Here is a 22,282-nt window from a genome sequence, read left to right on the forward strand (position 1 = left end):
ATGCGCAAGACACGTCAGCTATATAAAGAGCGAGAGTTCAGTTCTCTACCTAAATCCGTATTACAGGTAATATTTTATCCATCCATCCATCCATTTTCTGAACCGCTTAGTCCCCACGGGGGTCGCGGGCGTGCTGGAGCCTATCCCAGCCGTCATCGGGCAGCAGACGGGGGACACCCTGAACCGGTTGCCAGCCAATCGCAGGGCACACAGAGACAAACAACCATTTGCACTCACACTCATACCAAGGGACAATTTGGAGTCTTCAATCGGCCTACCAAGCATGTTTTTGGGATGTGGGAGGAAACCGGAGTGCCCGGAGAAAACCCACACGGGCCCGGGGAGAACATGCAAACTCCACACAGGGAGGGCCGGAGGTGGAATCGAACCCGCACCCTCCTAATTGTGAGGCGGACGTGCTACCCAGTGCGCCACCGAGCCGCTTGGTAATATTTTATAATTTATATATTTTTTTAATATTTAAAAAAAAAAAAAAAATTAAAAAAAATTTCATAAAAATTGGGTGCGTATTATACATGGGTACAAGCTTTTTTCCAGCATCAGCATGCCATTTTTAGGGTGCGTATTATACATGGGGGCGCACTATACACGGAAAAAAACGGTAAGTTAGAGTGAGCACCACCCTAACAGTTTACATATTTAAATGTTCAGATATTAAGATGTGATAGTTTTTGCATGATTTCAGTGGGGCAAAATAATGTGTTTTATCTCTCGAATATATTGTTATAATCATTTGTTTCAGATGTAATCAGTTTCTGAATGAAAATTAAATTCGGTGTTCAAAATGTCTTTTTTCAAACTTGAGTTTTTCAAAAAGAGTCTAATAATCAGGGTCGTCTTATATTCGGGCCAATATGGTATATATCAAACTATAATATAAACAACAATTTTATCAAACCATCCGTGTCACTCCAAATCATTAAATCCATCGAAATCTTCGTCCTATGTGTCACTTTAAAAAAAAAAACAGCTGTTGACTCCGGAACTCCATGCGCTGCTGACGTCATACTTGTTGTCAGTTGCGACGCCAATTATTCCACAAATCTACGTATATAACTACATTGCAGCGTTACCAAAGTACCAGGCAAGACGTGGGTTTGGTAACAGGCTCTTTATTTCACAAAACAAGAGCTCAACATATGAGCCAACACAGTGCAATAAACAAGCGCCCTTGATCGCTCTTCCCGTCTCCCCTCCCTGCTCCCTTCACGGCCTTGCTAGACAATAGTAAACTACTGAAGTCTAACAACATAGACGTTGCTACTCTAAATAAACTATACATCAAATAACTATGACATAAATAACAAGTTTTTCGAACCATCTGTGTCACTCCAAATCATAAAATCTTGTGGCTCCTGAAGTCAGTGAATGGAACTCATAGTCAGTGAGGCTCCAATTATTCCACAGCCATAGTGCGCCCTCATGCGGTTTAAAGTGAAAATAACATGTGAAGTGATCAACTATACTAGTAAGTCAGTAATGTGTTAATGATCAAGTAAAAATGTGTGAATAATTACACATATAAGTCGCTCCTGAGTAAAAGTTGTCCCCCAACCCAAACTATGGAAAAACCCCGCGATTTATAGTCCGACAAATACCGTATTCAAACACAAGGTCCCTCCTCGTAGCGGTTGTTGCTTGGGCTCAAATGAATAACTAAAAAAAAAATCATACAAAAACAGGGCCCTCACAGTGATCGCTGCCCAGGCACTACTAATTACTACAAAAACAATAGGAATAAATCCACAGAGCATTCAGGATGTTAAAAGTGTGGTTAAAAAGTCTCTACGATTCGTCATTTTCTACAGTACCCTGTCATCGATTAAGTTCAGGGCCGGTGTTTGCTATGGGCAATATGGGTGACCGCGCAGGGCGCAATCCATGTGGGGGCACACGAGCACTCAATTTGATAAAAGAATTGCCAGTTTTCTAGCTCAATCAGTTCCATCTCTAATCTGTTCAGTGGGCACTGGGGTGCCCTTATAGTCAGGTGATGTCAATTTGCTGCTGAGAGTCGTGTTCTTTCGTTATTTCTTTGTGCGTGTGTGCGTGCCAGAAGAGCAGCCCTCTCCTCTCTCCACGACCCGCTGCGAGCAGGCAAGAGGGCGGCAGCCGGAGCCTTTGGCGGGGCATTCAGACACTCACGGATTACAAGCCCGCGCCGCAGAGCTGTGAAGGCGACGTCCGTCTGCTCAATGACCTCAACTGCTTCTTTGCTCGCTTCGACGCTCAGAACAGCACTTGCCCGCTGAAGGCCACTCCCCCTTCACACGAGCTGCCCCTGTGCCTCTCCGCCGACAGCGTGAGGAGGGCGCTTGCCGCCATCAACATCCGTAAGGCGGCGGGCCCTGACAACATCCCGGGTCAGGCGCTGAAGGACTGCGCTGGTGAGCTGACGGATGTCTTCACGGACATCTTCAACACTTTCCTGCAGCAGGCCATCGTCCCGTCGTGTTTCAAAGCTGCCACCATCGTACCTGTGCCGAAGAAACCCGCTCCGTCCTGCTTCAATGACTACCGCCCCGTGGCACTTACGCCCATCATCATGAAGTGCTTTGAGCGGCTTGTCATGGAGAACATCCGATCCATTCTCCCCCCCACCATTGACCCCTTCCAGTTTGCGTACCGAGCCAAGCGGTCTTCTGAGGATGCCATCTGCTCTGCCCTCCACTCGGCCCTCACCCACCTGGAGAGGAGGGACTCGTATGTGAGATTGCTGTTTGTGGACTTCAGTTCTGCCTTCAACACCATTGTGCCACAACGCCTCATCAGCAAACTTGACGCGCTGGGCCTCAGTACCTACCTCTGCAACTGGCTACTGGACTTCCTCTGTCAGAGGCCACAGGTAGTACGTGTTGGCGACAAAATCTCCGCCAGCATCACGCTGAGCACGGGGGCCCCCCAAGGCTGCGTGCTCAGTCCGCTGCTCTTCACCCTCCTGACGCATGACTGCACTGCAACCTACGGCGACAACCGTATCGTGAAGTTTGCTGACGACACGACTCTGGTGGGTCTCATCACCAAGGGAGACGAGACTCAATACAGGCTGGAGGTTGACCTTCTGACCACGTGGTGCAGGGACAACAACCTCCTGCTGAACGTCGACAAGACCAAGGAGATTGTTGTGGACTTCCGGAAGGGTCACACCCAACACCTGCCGCTGACCATCGACGGTGCTGTGGTGGAGAGAGTGAGCAGCGCCAAGTTCCTGGGGGTGCACATCAGTGAGGATCTCTCCTGGTCCACCAACACCACATCACTGGCAAAGAAAGCCCAGCGCCGCCTGTACTTCCTGCGGAAACTCAGGCGAGCGAGCGCTCCTCCGGCCGTCATGACTGCATTTTACCGCGGCACCATTGAGAGCGTCCTCTCCAGCTGTATTGCTGTTTGGGGTGGCGGCTGCACTGACTACAACTTGAAGGCCCTGCAGCGCATAGTGAACACTGCTGGTAAGATTGCTGGTGCTTCGCTCCCCTCCTTGAAGGACATTTACACCTCCCATCTCACCCGCAAGGCGACCACGATTGTGAGTGATGCGAGTCACCCCGCTCACTCTTTGTTCGAGCTTCTGCCCTCTGGGAAGAGGTACAGAAGCCTGCGCTCCCGCACCACCAGACTCTCAAACAGCTTCATACTCCAGGCTGTTAGGATCCTGAACTCGCTCCCCCGTTCTGCGTAGCGTCCTGTACTTTTACTGTCTGTACTGTCGGTATGCACACTGGCTCTTATTTGTCGTGTTATCTGTTTATTTATTATTTATTATTACTCTTATTATTTATTGTTTGTGCCTTTTTGTTTATGATGTTTTTTACTTTTGCGCTATGCTTGCTGGCTCCGTTTTGCTCCTCTTATTTATTGTGTTATCTGTTTATTTATTATTTATTCATCACTCTTACTATTGATTGTTTGAATTTTTGCCTTCTTGTTTTTATATTGTGTCGCGTACTTGTATGTCTATCGTGTTATGTGTCTCGTCACTGTGGGATAGAGAAAAACGTAATTTCGGTCTCTTTGTGTGTTGTGACATGTGGAGAGATTGACAATAAAGCTCACTTTGACTTTGACTTTGAATGTTAATGTAGTTTGACGGACCAAATAGTGTTTGCAAGAAAAAAAAGAATTTGGAGCGTGTGGGTCCGCCCAGGGCACAAAAGTAGCCAGCACCGCCTCTGATTAAGTTAACACAATTATAGTATCCAGCACTGTGGCAAAAAGTAAAGTTAAAAAAGTAAAGCTGGCTTGGATGTCCACCACCCGTGCCAGGTTAAGACGGCCAAACATGTTATGGACTACCAAACTGCTGACATCATCACATGGGCTCTGCATGCGAGATCCAGATTTTTATTTGGCTGATGTAGAACCGATATCCACTATTAATACATATTGGATCTGGACACCCCATATCATCAACATGATCAGTGTCTGAAAATGTATTAAACATGAAAGTAATTTCAGCATATTTTCAGGCATAAAACTGGTAGCCCTTCGCAATAATAGCTCTCGCTCTCAAAAAGGCCACTGCATGCATTGGTAACTGGTAATTGGTAACGCATGGGTTGGCAACTCCGGTCCTCGAGGGCCGGTGTCCTGCATGTTTTAAAGGTCTCCCTGACGCAACACACCCTGATTCAAATGATCAGGATTGTTATCTAGCTTCTGCAGACTAATTGCTTATTATCTGACTATTTGAATCAGGTGTGTTGCAACAGTAGGTCATAGAAAACATGCAGTACACCGGTCGGCCCTTGAAGACCAAAGTTGCCTACCTCTGCTCAGCTTTGAAAGTCCCCCCCCACACACACACACACAACAGAACTCACTGTGTGCGAACACACACACAAAACACTCACCTGTTTGCCCAGGAGGACCATCAACAAGCAGGCACCTATTGTGGCTGCCATCATCACGTAGCAGGCTTTTACTCGCACTTTGTTTCTGGCAGCGTCAAGCATTTCATACCTGTTGCACACACAAAATGCAACAAGTCATTTCAGTAATATACTCCTATTATGGTCAACGTTAGTAATATACTACTCGTTTGAGGGCCAAATGTGTCTCGGATAGACCACTGACTGTTTAAGAGGGTGCTTTTATTTTTTACCACTGGTAGTTGTAATTTTATGTATAATTTAGAATTTACTTCAAAATTATGATAACGTAAGCAAGTACGTGGAGTATCAAAATAACAAACAAACAAAAACATGGTAAGTGGTGAGTACAAACTTTGCATAGTCAGGGAACATTAATAAATTGATGATGTCACAGCCAAAAGCTCACATAATTCCGTACAAAATGACAAAATTGAAAGAATGATGAATGGCCGGTGTGCAACAGTGGATGAAGTATGTGCAAGAATGGTTTACAGGAAGGACACTTGGAGATAAAACCGGTAGACGTGCCAGAGGAAAACAACCAAGAACCCGGCCAAAGGTGATCGCCAAGGCCGAAAGATGGGATGGAAAACAACAGCCCCCACACACAGCGAATCACCCATAATCAGCACCCACCACCACGGAACCAGCTCTCACCGAACCAGCACCCACTCCCATGGAATCAATCTCTCCTGCGAACTTGCCACACCTCCTGACTCATCACCCATCAAACTCGGCCCACACTGGCATGTGCAACTGAATATAAGCTGACCAAAGAACCTTGAACATTGCCTTTTCTGAATGGAGACTTTCTGCTCTTGAGCATTGTCGCACGAAAGGCCCAGCGCTGTATTGTACTTTCCTGAAAACAGAGCTTTCTTAACAAGGAGATTGTTGTGGACTTCCGGAAGGGTCACACCCAACAGCTGCCGCTGACCATCGACGGTGCTGTGGTGGAGAGAGTGAGCAGCGCCAAGTTCCTGGGGGTGCACATCAGTGAGGATCTCTCCTGGTCCACCAACACCGCATCACTGGCAAAGAAAGCCCAGCGCTGCCTGTACTTCCTGCGGAAACTCAGGCGAGCGAGCGCTCCTCCGGCCGTCATGACTACATTTTACCGCGGCACCATTGAGAGCGTCCTCTCCAGCTGTATTGCTGTAGTGAACACGGCTGGTAAGATTGCTGGTGCTTCGCTCCCCTCCTTGAAGGACATTTACACCTCCCATCTCACCCGCAAGGCGACCACGATTGTGAGTGATGTTTGTCACCCCACTCACTCTTTGTTCGAGCTTCTGCCCTCTGGGAAGAGGTACAGAAGCCTGCGCTCCCGCACAACCAGACTCTCAAACAGCTTCATACTCCAGGCTGTTAGGATCCTGAACTCGCTCCCCCGTTCTGCGTAGCGTCCTGTACTTTTACTGTCTGTATGCACACTGGCTCTTATCTGTTGTGTTATCTGTTTATTTATTATTTATTATTACTCTTATTATTTATTGTTTGTGCCTTCTTGTTTTTTATATTGCGTCGTTTACTTGTATGTCTATCGTGTAATATGTCTTGTCACCGTGGGATAGAGAAAACGTAATTTCGATCTCTTCGTATGTCTCGGCATGTGAAGACGTTGACAATAAAGCAGACTTTGACTTTGACTTTGAAGAATTGTGATTGAACTCAACCAACCTGTGTAAGTCTAAATTTTGTTTCGGTGTCTTAGCCTTTTCCTAAAACTGAAGAAATAAAACGAGCATGCGGTGAGTAGCGTAATTTTCGGACTATAAGTTGCGTTTTTTTTCATAGTTTGGGGGGGGGGCACTTGTAATAAGGAGCGACTTATGTGTTTTTTTTCCAAACATTTTCAAAAAAACAAAAAAGTGAAACCTCGATAAACGAACCGCGATGTAGCAAGTAATACTGTAATTTGGATTTCAAGTGACGTCAGCAGCGCGACGCGGTGTGGCGCTTGTTTACAAAAAGGACAAAGATTGATCACCGGGTGACGAAAATGCCCCACGTACTACCGGCATCATTAGCGGCTTTGTTTCTAAGTGACACGGAGGACGAAGAGTTTGAAGGGTTGAAAGATTTGGAGTGACACAGAAGGTTTGAAAAACTATTATGGCTTTTACGCACGCCCGGTCCTACTCTACGGAGCTCTCTTTCATCTCCGTGGATTGAAGTCGGGGGCCGGCGCTCGGCCAGGTGGATGTCCGGGGACGGTGGATGGGGCTCGGTCATGGCTTTTACTAGGGGTGTAAATCGCGGGTTTTGTCACGATACCATATCGATACAAAGAACTACGATACGATATTTGCCGATATCTTAAAGCCTGCTGCGATTCATTCACGATATATCACGATATAGTGCTCTACGATCGATATATATCTTTTTTTTTTAAATAAAAAATATACAACAATATCCTGATTTATAACAATTCATACGCAAAATCAACAAGGTACTGCAAACTCTTTATTTAGGAAATTATTGTAGTATTGTAGTATACAAAGTGCTTATTTTAACACTAAACTTTGATGTCGTGTTTTTTCTTTAAATGTGCGGCAAGATTTGTGCTCCCTGAATATTTGATCACCGCATGGCAGGATTTACAAACTGCACGTGGCTTGTCCGTTGAGCCATCTTTTCTTTGGAATCCAAAGTGCTTCCAAAGGAATGACTTGAAGCCTAAAGGGGAGCAAATTTCCTCGGCTTTTTGGACACTAGCCATAGCACCAGCCCAGGAGCCGCGTACTAGTTGTCGACTCCCCTTTCACGTGCCTGCTCTGCTCCCAACACAACAACGCCGCGCACTGCTCCCGGAAAGAGGAAGCAAGCAACAATGAACTGGATTTCAAAATAAAGTTGCGTCTAATGTCCGAGGTCAAACACGGCGATATAAATCGATGTTTACGTTAGGCATCGATGCCAATAAATCGTAGAGCATTATATCGATTAATCAATGTGTATCGATGAATCGTTACACCCCTAGCTTTTACGCACGCCCGGTCCTATTCTATGGATCTCTCTTCCACCTCCGTGGCTGGAAGTCCACGCCGCCACACGCCTGGAAGTTTGTTTTGTTAAATAAAGAACCGTTTACCAAACCCACGTCTTTCCTTGTACTTTGTTAACGCCACAATATAGTTATATACTAGATCTGTGGAATAACGACGAGGCTGACATCAGGGCGCACGCGTGGCGTTGTTGACAAAGGACGAGGAATTTGATCGATGGATTTAACGATTTAGAGTGCACAGATGGTTTGATAATATTATTGCTTATATAATAGTTATTTGATATCTAATTTATATATCGTTATATGCGCCTGTGGAATATTTTGAAGTGCAAGCCCGTCAGCGGCTTTGTTGACAAAGGACGATCGATGGATTTAATGAATTGGAGTGAGACAGATGGTTTTATAAACGTGTTATTTATGTAATAGTTTTTTTTTTAATAAATCTGAATGTTACGTCAGGCCCGTTCTCAGCTCTTCGTTTGTGTTTATGTCACGTTAGCATACCTATCATTTAGCCTGTTGTTGCTTGTTCATGTCTGTTCTTGGTGCTGGGTTTTGTCGAATAAATTTCCCCCCAAAATGCGACTTGTGCTCCGGAGCGACTTATATGTATATGTTTTTTTCACGTTATTGTGCATTTTATGGCTAATGCGACCTATATTCCGGAGCGACTTTTAGTCCGAAAATGACGGTAAATTGGATAAAAGGTGATTGGCTATGACTTTTTCTGTGAGGCGCGGATAGCGTGCTTCCCAAATTGTGGACCAAAATCCAACAGATACAATCCACTTCTTGATACTGTTTTTTCGTTCCTCAAATTGCACCTTTCCTCTCAGTTCCAACTGGGTGATCGGCATCAAATTTAGCATGCTTTCGCTGAAAATGTCGCTCCAAATTGCTCTTCTTGTTATATTTGACAACTTCTCATTGCAAATCAAACATTCAGGAAATCCTTCAGCATTGGCAGAAAGCAAATAGTTTTCATAGTTTGGGTGGGGGGGGGGGGGGGGGGCGACTTATACTCAGGAGCGACTTATGTTTTTTTTTCCACAAATTTTTACTTGATCATTAACACATCACTTTCAAGTATAGTTGACCACTTCACATGTTATTTTTAGTATAGTTGATCACTTCACATGCTTTGATATCTTTATCTTTAATATATTCAAAACATGAAAAATAGAGAGAAAAAAATCAAATAAAGTAATTAAAACTTTAAAGCGCCATATCCACTGGACATGTCCTCTGTCACCAGGATGACATAAAGGACGAGAAATTTGATCGATGGATTTAATGATTTGGAGTGACACAAATGGTTTGATAATATTGTTGTTTACGTGATAGTTCTTTAAAATATAGTTTATATATTGTTGTATGGGCCTGTGGAATAATTTGAACTGCGGCGCGGCACACGGCATTGTTGACAAAGGACGATCGATAAAAGACGAGAAATTTGATCGATGGATTTAATGATTTGGAGTGACACAAATGGTTTGATAACATTGTTGTTGTTTATGTGACAGTTATTTAAAATATAGCTTATATATCGTTGTATGGGCCTGTGGAATAATTTGAACTGCGGCGCGGCACACGGCATTGTTGACAAAGGTCGATCGATGGATTTAATGAATTGGAGTGACACAGATGGTTTTATAAACGTGTTATTTATGTAATAGTTGTTTTTAAATAACTGAATGTTACGTCAGGCCCGTTCTCAGCTCCTTGTTTGTGTTTGTCACGTTAGCATACCGTATCGTTTAGCCTGTTGTCAAAGGCGTAGCCAAGCCGGGGCGAGCCGGGGCGGCGCCCCGGTTAGGACTCCCTGCGCCCCGGTTGAAAAAAAAATCGAGCTTTTTCAATTCTTCATTTTCATGCCGTTTTTTTTCTTTCGGTCTTGCGCAAATGTGCTTGCGCTATTCTATGTGTGCGATGTTATCCATTCACCGTTTCCCTCCCGGACCCGGATGTTGTTAAAGCGATCAGCGAACGGCGTGGGTGATGTTCGATTTTTTTTTCCTGTGGGCGCGCGCCCCTACTGGAAAAATTCCTGGCTACGCCTCTGCCTGTTGTTGCTCGTTCATGTCTGTTCTTGGTGTTGGATTTTGTCGAATAAATTGCCCCCCAAAATGCAATACTCCGGAACTATGTTTTTTTTCGCATTTTTGCGCATTTTATGGCTGGTATAGGTTGTAAGACTGTTCTTGTAAGGATATTGGGATGTGTTGAGGTAACAAAAGCTAGGTCTGGGTTGTACCCCTTTCTCCATCTTTCACTGTTGAAGGTGGGAGGGTATTTTGGGTTGTATAATAGCTCAAGGTTATTGTTAAGAGCCAATTAAGTTACCTTTTCCCCATTTGCATCTTCATCTTCATAGCCCCAGTTTGGGCTATGGCTGTTAAAGTCCCCAATGATAAGATTCATTTTCCCTTGGAGGTCTAAGGTAGGAGGCCACTCAAATGGTTCATTTGGGGGTTTATGAACAGAAATGATGGTCAGGTGTTTTGTCATATTGATTAATTTGATTATTTCAATGGGGCCAACTTCAATTCTTGCTGTGTTTAAAACTGATGATTTGTCCCCAACAATTATGGCACTTCCAGATGTTTGGTTAGCGATGTCAATAGCCAAGTGCATTCCTGGTACAGAAGGCTGGTTGTTCATCCTATGTGTTTCTTGCAGACACAAGACATCTGGCTGGAGGTCTGAAAGGATCTTTGCTTTATTATTGCTAAAGCCTTCAATATTTAAACTAATTGTATTTATGTTGTCAGTGGGCCGAGGGTTTATCCTGAAGGAATGGGGACGAAATACAAAAAGTCCTGCCTAGCTACAAAAACAGATATGCTCAAACCTCATTGAATAAAGTACATACACAGAAAAGTATATTCACATATTAAATCAATAAAAGAAATATTTTAAGCATATAATTATACCTACACACCAAATCAATAAAGACATAACTAGACATTTTTAATAGGTGGTAATGACAAAGGTTTTTATAACTTTATGATCTGATATATATTTCTGAGCACTGTAAAATAAATGTTTTTTGATATATTGCCGAAATAGCTTAATGACCCTTAAGGAACTGTGTAATGCATGCCTGATGTTTTTTCTCTAAATCATGGACACGGCCAGAGTCGTCTTGACCGTTCAGTACTTGATTATATCTTGTGTTTTGACTAAACGTCATCTGTCTAGACGCCAGCTTTTCGATTACTACTTAACGCTCTGCACAGAGGGAAATATTTTGCCTAACAAAGAAAAGATACGGTTGGAAGCATGATTAAACTAAGAATATAATGACGTAAGCAAAGACATGGAGTATCAAAAGAACAAACAAACAAAAACATGGTAAATGGTGAGAACAAACTTTGCATAGTCAGGGAACATTAATAAATTGATGACATCACAGCCAAAAGCTCACATAATTCCGTACAAAATGACAAAATTGAAAGAATGACGAATGGATGAGGTGCGACAATGTAAGAATGGAGCAGAATGTTTATAGGAAGGTCACTTGGAGATAAAACCAGCAGGTGCCAGAGGGAGACAGCCAAGGACTCTGCCAAAGATGATCGCCAAGCCCGGAAGACGAGATGGAAGACAACAGCCCCCACACACACCGAATCGCCCATAACCAGCACCCATTCCCATGGAACCCTAACCCTAACCCTAACTCTACTGCGAACTCGCCCCACCCCTAAGACTCATCACCCATCAAACTCGGCCCACACCGGCATGTGCAACTGAATATAAGCTGACCAAAGAACCTTGAACGTTGCCTTTTCTGAATGGAGACTTTCTGCTCTTGAAAGGCCCAGCGCTGTATTGTACTTTCCTGAAAACAGAGCTTTCTTAACAAGAATTGTGACTGAACTCAACCAGCCTGTGTAAGTCTAATTTCTGCTTCAGTGTCTTAGCATTTTCCCTAAATCTGAAGAAATCAAACGAGCATGCAGTGAATAAATTGGATAACAGGTGATTGGCAATGGCTTTTGCCGTGAGGCGCATATAGCGCGCTCCCTAAATTGTGGACCAAATCCAACAATCCTTTTAACTTAAGGCTAGGACCTTACAGAGGCGAGCCCTCAGAGATGAACACAAATGTGGAATGGTTTGTTCCTAGAGCAATGACTGAAAAAACCCAGACGGTGACCAGACGGTTGTAGACGATATAACATCTTTCTTTGACTGAAGCAATAATGTTGCGTAGCCAGCTGCCCTCTCATTTGTAAGGGAGAACAAAATGGCCCACAGTTTTTTTTAAAACTGGTGCTGCCTACTAATGTTGCATTGGGAGAGGTGCATACGTATCTATTAGTATAACCAGCGGAGTTATGCCAAAATTAGTGGGGTTTTGGGTGGAAGAGCGATCCATACAATTTCTATAATGAACTCAAATTTACTATGAACTCTTTATCAATCATATTGCATCAACACAAAGTATTTACAGCATTCATCTTTTTTACCCTTTTTCATTCATTCATTCATTCATTCATTCATTCATTCATTCATTCATTCATTCATTCATTCATTCATTCATTCATTCGCGTACTTGTTCACCTGATGAGTGTGTACAAGCAAATTCGGTCACTATAATTTTTAATTTTGGTGGGCATAAGTATTAGGATGTAAACAAACAGTGTTTTAGTTGGAATTCAAAGACTTTGTGAATCATAAAGGTGGTAGAGATAAAATGAGAAAAAATAGTAGCTAGGGGAAATATATGCTTGATACTGTGCATTATTAGGCGTAGGGAACAAATGATGACTTTTTGGGCACGGTATTCTACTGTTATACGTAAATCGTTGCAAAGAGCAGGGCGTGCGATGGGGTTAGGTTTTCAAATATGCTGACCTGGCATTTAAAGGGGTTATGGTTTTGTTGTTACGTCTTATTACGGAGTCAGTTGAAGCGGCAATTTATTGACCATATATAAAAGTGCCTGAGGAGATAGACACAATAAAAGTTGTGGATTTCTAAATGCATAGTTTGAACATTTGGAAGAAATTGGAGACTTAAGATTTTTGGATGAGAGGGCCTGTTTTAATAGCAGGGCCCTCAGTATGAACTTTGCTAAAGTCAAGGATGACCAATAACACATAACCTTAAGATTTGAGGTTGTGGCAATCTCTGAGACATGGCCTTGCGATGGAAAGGGCTTGGATAGTGAGCTAGAGGATGATGGATTATTTAAACAAAATATAGCAGACAAAAGGAGTGGAAGAATTTGTTTGTTTCCTGAAAGAGGAACAGACTGTAGTATTGATAAGAATATGACTATGATGACCTGTATTGGGCACCATTATTACGTCGGGCCAAAGTTGAGTTTTTCTGAGCTCTGGTGCGGACACAGTGGTGTGTTAGGGTTTGCAGAATATCTTCATCGTATGATTATGTTGGAATGTAACCTGTAATAATTTACCTAGCTTGTCCTGTTTTAACAAAAGTAGTAGAACAAAGTGCTAAAATCTTTTCAACTGATTGACTAGCAGAGGAAGCAATCAAAGTTGCTTTGTTTTACAATGTCGTAAAAGATCCCCTGCTATCCATCCCGGATCACTTTTACCAGAGAAGCTCTGTTAAACATCGGACAGACTTCTTCTGGTACTTTCCCTCCTGTTCTCTCCGATTCAGACTGTTTGTCGGAGATTCTAGCCGGAGCGGCGGTGCTGTACAAGCCAGCGTACAAGGCTGAGGCAGAAAGGGTTCCGTTCTGCCCTACCGTCAATTCATCTGGCGAATGTCCGCTCCCTGGCGAACAAGATGGATGAACTGCTGCTCCTCACTTCAAGGAACACGGACTTCAGCAGATCCGCCGCGCTGTGCTTTGTGGAAACGTGGCTTAGCGAACGAACCCCCCACCACGCCGTGGAGCTAGCCGGGTTCAAGCTAATGCGAGCAGATCGCAGCGCGGAGCTCTCCGGAAAATCAAAGGGAGGTGGTGTCTGTTTCTACATTAATGAACGTTGGTGTACTGATGTCACGGTGTTGAAAGAGTTTTGCAGCCCTCTCCTAGAAACACTTTTCATAAACTGCCGGCCGTTCTATTCACCACGGGAGTTCTCCTCGATCGTCATGGCGGCTGTTTACATTCCACCACACGCACGTGCGAGTGAAGCCACGCAGATGCTGGCTGACCAGGTAACAGACATGGAGAAACTTCTACCAAACTCACTAATCATTGTTCTAGGTGATCTTAACAGGGCGAACCTCGCACACGAACTCCCCAGATACAGACAGCACGTAACGTGTCCCACCAGAGGGGCACAGACTCTGGACCACTGCTACACCGTGATCAAGGATGCATACCACTCTGCGGCTCGCGCAGCTTTAGGACTATCGGACCACTGTCTAGTTCATCTGATCCCGGCCTACAGGCAGAAACTAAAAACTTCTAAGCCTGTGGTGAGGACTGTGAGGAAGTGGACAGTGGAGTCAAGGCAGGACCTCCAAGCCTGCTTTGACTGCACCGATTGGGGAGCTTTCGAAGCTGCAACTTCAGACTTGCATGAACTCACTGACACTGTCACATCATACATCAGTTTTTGTGAGGATCTGTGTGTGCAGACTAAGACCTTCTGCACGTACAACAACGACAAACCTTGGTTTACACCGAACCTCAGGAGGCTGCGCAAAGTCAAGGAGGAGGCCTACAGGAGTGGCGACCGCGAGCTGTTCAGGCAGACCAGAAACACGCTGAACCGAGAGGTCAGGAAAGCCAGGAGGTGTTACGGGGAGAACCTGAAGAGACACCTCTCTGCCAATCCTGATCCCTCAACGGTGTGGAAAGGTCTGCAGAGCATCACGGGCTACAAGAAACGAACCACCCGTCCTGTAGAGAGCCCAAGACTTGCTAACCAGCTAAACAAGTTCTACTGCAGGTTTGATCGGTCCTCCCACACAACGGGACCTCCTGCAACACAATCTACATACTCACCTCTCCCCACAACTGCTCTGTCCACACCTCTATCATTGCTGTCACCCACTCACTCTCTTGCAGAGGCCGCGCCCGCACTCCAGGTCCGCGAGGAGGAAGTGCGCCAGATGTTCCGGAGACAAAAGACCAGGAAGGCACCGGGCCCAGACGGCGTGTCACCTTCCTGCTTGAAAGTCTGCGCTGAGCAGCTGGCGCCCACCTTTGCACGGATCTTCAACCGTTCTCTGGAGCTGTGTGAGGTGCCCTCGTGCTTCAAGAGCTCCACCATCGTTCCAGTAGCCAAGAAGCCCGCCATCACAGGTCTGAATGACTATAGACCCGTCGCACTGACATCTGTGGTCATGAAATCGTTCGAGAGGTTAGTGCTGAACCACCTGAAGGAGGCCACGGGCCCCCTGCTTGACCCCCTCCAGTTTGCCTACCGGGCAAACAGGTCAGTGGATGATGCGGTCAACATGGGACTGCACTACATCCTGCACCACCTGGACACCCCAGGAACGTACGCCAGGATCCTGTTCGTGGACTTCAGCTCGGCGTTCAACACCATCGCCCCTGACATCCTCCAACAGAAGCTTATCCAGCTTGCGGTGCCTGCTTCCACCTGTCAGTGGATCACCAGCTTCCTGACCAACAGGAGACAGCGTGTGAGGCTGGGGGGCATCACATCTGACACCCGGACCACCAACACTGGAGCCCCTCAGGGGTGCGTCCTCTCCCCACTGCTCTTCTCCCTCTACACCAATGATTTCTCCTCAGGTGACTCTCCTGTGAAGCTCCTGAAGTATGCAGACGACACCACTCTCATCGGACTGATCCAGGACGGAGATGAGACTGCGTACAGACAGGAGGTGGAGCGGCTGGTCCACTGGTGCAGTCAAAACCATCTGGAGCTGAACCCGCTCAAGACCGTGGAGATGACAGTGGATTTCAGGCGAGACCCTTCACCACTTTTACCCCTCACTATCCGCAGTAATACTATTCTTTCCACAGACACCTTCAAGTTCCTGGGAACCACAATCTCTCGGGACCTGAAATGGACTGGCCACATAGACTCTGTCCGGAAGAAGGCCCAGCAGAGGCTGTACTTCCTGAGACAGCTCAAGAAGTTCAACCTGCCGCGGGAGCTTCTGAAGACCTTCTACACTGCCATCATCCAGTCTGTCCTCTGCACCTCCATCACTGTCTGGTTTGGATCGGCCTCCAAACAAGACAAGCACAGACTACAACGGACAATCAGAACTGCAGAAAAGATCATTGGAATCAACCTCCCATCTATCCAAGACTTGTACCTGTCCAGGACCAGGAATCGGGCAAGGAACATCTCTACAGACCCTTCTCACCCGGGTTGCAGTCTGTTTGAACTACTCCCCTCCGGACGGCGTTATAGAGCTCGGTACGCCAAAACCAGCAGACACAGAGACAGCTTCTTCCCCCAGGCTGTTGCTCTGATGAACTCACACCACTCATAGAGTCTCAGAGACATTACTGTGCAATAACATCCTGCTCCTCACACCTTTTTGAATTTGTCTACACTGTTTCTGCCATTATTCACATGTCCTGAATGTTGTTAGTCACCTAAATGTTGAACAGAGGGTGTGTTTCTACCGAAGTCAAATTCCTTGTTTGGCACGCTCAAACATGGCGAATAAAAAACTCTTGAATCTTGAATCTTGAAGACTTCAATGGTTTCAATGCACAGGAGGAAGATGAAGACGATGAAGCTCTTTCTTTTACTTTTACTTGTATGCTTTTTATGCTGTGCTACCGTGTTGCTGCTATGTTACCGCCGCGTCTCAGTGACTTTTACCGGTATGTTTTAGTGCTGTGTTACTTCCTTCCGTGTTGCTGCGGTATTACTGCCGCGTCACAGGCAGTGTTTGGAAAGAAATGTTAAGGTATGTTATTAAATCTTTAAACAAAATTCTGTGTCTAGTAGTTCTTTGTTAATAACTCGCGTGCACACTTCCGTGTTGCTGCGGTACTACTGCTGCGTCACAGGCAATGTTTAGAAAGACACGTTAAAGTATGTTATTAAATCTTTAAAAAGGCTTTCTGTGTACTGTCTTTCTTTGTAAAAAAACTCGTGTGCACGTGCGGCTTATAGTCCGGTGCGGCTTTTATAAGAAAAAAAACTAAAATATCCTCAGATTTTAGCTGGTGCGGCTTATAGTCCGGAAATTACGGTAAGTAAATAAATAAATACATTTTGTGTGACAGCTCGTTCTTTTTCTGTCGGTCATTCGCGCTCTATGGCAATAATGTACCGATCCCCTGTCCCATCTTGAGTCTTTGTACAATTCCAACAGCTTTCAAATGACATTTACCATAATTTTCCATGTATAATACGCCCCCATGCATAATACGCACCCTAGAAATGGCATGTCGATGCTGGAAAAAAGCCTCTACCCATGTATAATACACACCCAAATTTCGACTCTTACTTAAGTCCGTTAACGTAAAATTATTTCAGAAAAAAGATCATCTTTGGGAACAACCGCATGTTATTCTGCCGGTCAGTATCACTGGGCATGTGCTAGCAAACTTGATAGCGAATAAATGTTTCGGATTTGTGTAGGGTACATTGTGACAGCAAACAAGCAGGTGATCGAGCAAGCGTCTGATACGAGAGCATTGTGTTCGTATTGACATCAAATTTGCACGCAGCTGCCCTATTGCCTAATTCTAACTCTGCCACTTCAATGACTTTCTTTTGAAATGCTATTCTATAACTTGCTCTCTTAACCATTTTGATGAAACTGCTAATTAAACGGAACTCTCGCTCTTTAAATAGCTGACGTGACTTGCGCATCCGTTCTGCGCATCCGATCCATAGTGCGCATGCGCAGTGATACTGCCTCCGTATGATATCCGGTCTGCGATGGAGATTAAAAAACAAACAATATTTGACAATAACACACCATCAAGGATTGCACCATCGCATCAAACGATGTTTCGTCAATTATGAATTTTACTGACTGTTTTGGGCAGGATAGCTGAATGCGATGCGCGATTGACAACAAACAAGAAGAAAGGGTATTTCAAGTTTTATTTCGAGGGAGATTTTCTTCAAAAATGGTTGTACCCATGCATAATGCGCACCCCAGATTTTAAGACAATAAATTAGTTAAATTTTGTGCATTATGCATGGAAAATCACGGTATTTCTGCTGAATGTGACGCTTGAGGTAGTCCAACTTCCATATTTCTCTCTCTGTAAACTCGCCCCCCACTTTGGCTGTACTGCATGTTTTGCAGAGGAAACCTTACTCATTCAAAAAAGAGAAAATCTCACCCAGTTTCACCGTTTCCTCTTGTACTTGCACACACTCCGACAGCCATTCAATCTTAAAAAAAATGGCACGTCTTATTTACTTTGGCTCGGCAAGTGGATGTGTCGCTGCTCATTTGTTTCACGATGATTAGCTAATTTAGCATTTGCCTCGCTTGACTCCGTCGCACCGTCGTTAGCGAGCTAACCTGCGCGGCACGGATGGGTAGGACACATGTTCATGCTCTCTTTCACCTATGTGGATTGAAGTCGGGGGCCGGCGCTCGGCCGGGTGGCTGTCCGGGGACGGTGGATGGGGCTCAGACATGGCTTTTACGCACGCCCGGTCCAATTCTATGGAGCTCTCTTCCACCTCCGTGGCTGGAAGTGCCACCTCCTGGGATGGAAGTCCACGCCGCCACCCACCTGGAAGTCGACGCCGGTGCTTGGGCCCGTGTGGTGGTGAACTATTTATGTTATAGTTATATGATGTATTTTATTTTGTATAGAAACTTGTATGTGTTTTTATCGTTACAGTTCAGTACTTGTTGGCTCGTTGAACTCTTGTTTTGTGAAATAAATTGACGTTTACCAAACCCACGTCTTTCCTTGTACTTTGTTAATGCTATAATATAGTTATATACTAGATCTGTGGAATAACGACGAGGCTGACGTCAGGGCGCACGCGCGGCGTTGTTGACAAAGGACGAGGAATTTGATCGATGGATTTAATGATTTGGAGTGACACAGATGGTTTGATAATATCGTTGTTTATATGATAGTTATTTGATATATACTTTATATATCGTTATATGGGTCTGTGGAATGTTTAGAATATTTAGACGTCAGCGGCGCGACGCACACGCGACATCGTTTACCCTAGCGGCACTGATGTGTTGTTTTACGTCATGTAAAGCTGCGAGCAACGTGGGAGCGATGGATGACCGATGGAGAGCATAGTTTCACTAAGAGTGGAAGGCAGCGCCGGGTGAGTTACGCCACAATTTGCGAATGGATTGTGGATGCTTGGGCTAACACAGGGGTGGGCAAACTTTTTGACTCGCGGGCCGAACTGGGTTTTAAATTTGGACCGGAGGGCCGAACCAGGAGCAGATGGACGTAGTGTTTGTGTGAAGTAATATAAGCGACCTGTAAAGGTCATTGCATAAAAGATTTTGGCCTTTAGTAGGTAGTAAAGCATGGATATTCCAAACAAGTTTTTTTGAAAACAAATGCATTTATTAACAGCATTAAAAAAAAAAAAATCACTAAAAAACTGCTATCAGTGATTCTCATAAAATACGACACTGTTATTATGAATAACAGTCTCCATCACTTCAGTGCCTGCAGGTCAGATTAATGAAAGATGTTTATCTTATGAGATCACATCAAACGGCAAACAGTCTGACCAAATATATCATCTTGAAGAATCGGTGAAAGCATACATCCAAATAAAGTAATCAAAATTGCAACACGGTGAGGGGTATCTGAAAATCAGAGCAGAGTTTTAACTCACAAACACCTGGTAACAGAGGTGAGGAAACGGGAAACACTTAAAGTAAGCCTTAAGAACTTTACAAGTTAAGATTAGTCGCAAGCAGGTGGTGCATCAATGTCCTTGAGCATCCTGCATTGTTTGAAAATGAGAATGGTCGCTAGTTTCAATCCCTGCTATGTGCACAAATCATATTCAAAATGCATTTTTTTACAACAAACTTGAGAGCCTCCCCTTCATTTTCAGTGGGAACATTGTTGTTGGTCTCCTTTTTTTGCTAGTGCGTCATAGTCTGGAGTAAAATTTGTTGTGGCAATTCTTAGGAGAGATCCGAGGTGTTGGTCCGTTTACCTCGATCTGTGACGGGTTGATGTTGATGTGGCTGAACGTCACGTCGCGTACGTCGAGCCAAATTGGCCACTCTTTTTTAAACACTCGGCACTGTGTCCACCTTGCTTTTCCTTGGGCGACTCATTTTAATGGAAGGATTCCAGGGGAAGGTTTGCGGGTGGCTTTAGCGTAAAACTGTATCTGAAAGCTCAGCGCGCGAATTACAAGAATGCTGTCGTCACAGCCCCCGCTCTAAATTCGGGATTGATACAAATAGAGCGCGAGTGCCCCATGTCCGTACTACTGAGTTCGTACACGCACTTGTGAGTGTGCACCGAGCTTTCTGACACGGCTTCTGGTAGTAAATGCGCAGGCGAGCGGTTCCCCATCTACTGGGGAAACGCAGTCATTGCAGGCAATATGACCAAAAAACATTTTTAATAATACAATTTATTCAGGGTTGGCGGGCCAGATTAAACGCTCCCGTGGGCCGGATGTGGCCCCCGGGCCGTAGTTTGCCCACCCCTAGGCTAACATGTCTGCTGGCACTGTGCGAGCTTTTTGTAAAAGCCGGCATCATAGCCGAGGACCCACACAGCACGGAAAGTGACAGTGAAGAAAGTGAACCTCGCATGTCAGTTGGAGATTTAGCGCTGTTGTTCAATTCAGAAACAGAAGATGAGGACTTCGATGGATATAATTGATGACTATTACCGGTAATAAAAAGGTTAATACCAAACTCAGTTTTGCTCCCGCATGATTTTTAAATACGCACACTTGTATGCTTGTGTGTGTGTGTGTTGTTGTTGTTGTTGCCATGAGAACGTTCATGGGGGAAGTGTGGGTGTGGATTTGCAGTCTGTGTGTGTGTGCTGTCATCACAGCCGTTGTGAAAAAAAAATTGAAGCAATGAACGCCGAGCTTGCTGCCATTCTGGGAGGCACGACAAAGGAACTCCAACCGCTGGAGATCGGTGTGAACCAGCCGTTCAAAGTAAACATGTAAAACAAGTAAAGCTAACATGTCTGCCGTGTGGGTGTGGGTGTATGTGGGTGTTGTTGTAAGGCGGACGTAGTTGAGAGTGCCATGACGACGTTAAAGGGCTAATTGTGGGCGTGGATTGTATGAATAAAACTCACGCCCTATGAGCCGTTGCGCCCTATGTGTGTGTTAAACACAGTCGTGGCAGACAACTGAGACTGCGTCTTTATTACAGTGCGCCTTTTGAACGTGAAAATACGGTATGTGCATAAATTGTAAATATGGGTATTAGCTTTTGATCATTTTAGCCTACAGGAAAGGCCATGATGGGATGCCACTGACCGCTCACACTTAATATCTACCGTAACAATAGATTGGCCAGCCCAATCTGCGGTTGACATATTAAAAAAAATACATTGGCCACTATTTTGAAACTTGTCATGAGAGCATCCCAAAAGCAGCGTGAAATGAACTATCCTGATCCTGTGTATGTTACTGAAGAACAAAATAGACAAACAGGATGAATTCACTTACGAAACAAGCTTGGGGATCTGGTCGACTGTCTTGTAGCGTCCTGACCACAGCAACATCTTCTTGTCCAACTCTGAGGGTTTGTAGCCCGGGATCTTGAAGCCAAGATGAGGAGCAGCTGTCAAGAGACCGTATGTCAGATTTGTTAGTGCGAGTGCATGTGTGCGCGCGTTACTTTCTGCTGGAGCTGCAGCTGGAGGCTCTGTTTTGACTCCTTGAGATTTATTGCACATCCCTCTGAGGCTCCACGCTTCTGTGACAGGTCTCCACCTTGGACCTGTGCAGAAAAAGGGACTATAGAATAATGTCTTCACATGGTACGGGAAAGATGATAATTTCCACTGGTGAAGCGGAAATTATGAGTGCACTGTGTTCAAGTGCTTTTGTTGTCGTAGTTAAGTGACACATGCCAGACCCAGAATTTACCCTTACCTGTTATTTAGGTAAAACAGTATTGGACCTCTTAATTCCTCTGCTCCTCCAGGAAGAAGATAAAATTGCATAGGACCACATACCACACAGTAGTCCTTTCCTACAGGAGGGTACAATATTATCCTTGACTATGTCACGACTCGTTCCCGGTCATTTCCTTGCGTCTATGTTGTCATGGTTTCTGTCTGCGTCTCTGAGTACTCGCTCCTCCCCTCCTGTGTCTACTCACAATCTATGTACTAATACAGTCACCTGCCTCTCGTTACCTGTTGCCTATTTAAATCCTGTCTGCGTGTCACTCCCTTGTCGGATTATTTCACGTCTCTTGTCTTTCTGTCCTGTCTAGTCTTGTCTCTTTGCTCTGGGTCTGTTTCTGTTAGTTTGCCAATTCCTGTTTGTTT

The 22,282-nt window shown here is 44.9% G+C and overlaps 1 protein-coding gene across 1 annotated transcript in view; it reads right to left on the reverse strand.

Annotated features, from left to right (window-relative positions):
* The window catches only part of LOC133147089 (protein FAM162B-like), a 54,544-nt gene that overhangs the window by 27,237 nt on the left and 5,025 nt on the right, over positions 1 to 22,282 (reverse strand). Inside the window, exons 2-4 of the mRNA XM_061271189.1 lie at positions 21,625 to 21,726; positions 21,453 to 21,567; positions 4,872 to 4,980 (exon numbers count right to left, since the gene is read on the reverse strand). Of these exons, the coding sequence (XP_061127173.1) occupies positions 4,872 to 4,980; positions 21,453 to 21,567; positions 21,625 to 21,726 (326 nt within the window). The remainder of the gene's footprint in view (positions 1 to 4,871; positions 4,981 to 21,452; positions 21,568 to 21,624; positions 21,727 to 22,282) is intronic.

This window comes from Syngnathus typhle, unplaced genomic scaffold (assembly GCF_033458585.1).
Source record: "Syngnathus typhle isolate RoL2023-S1 ecotype Sweden unplaced genomic scaffold, RoL_Styp_1.0 HiC_scaffold_28, whole genome shotgun sequence".
NCBI lineage: Eukaryota > Metazoa > Chordata > Actinopteri > Syngnathiformes > Syngnathidae > Syngnathus > Syngnathus typhle.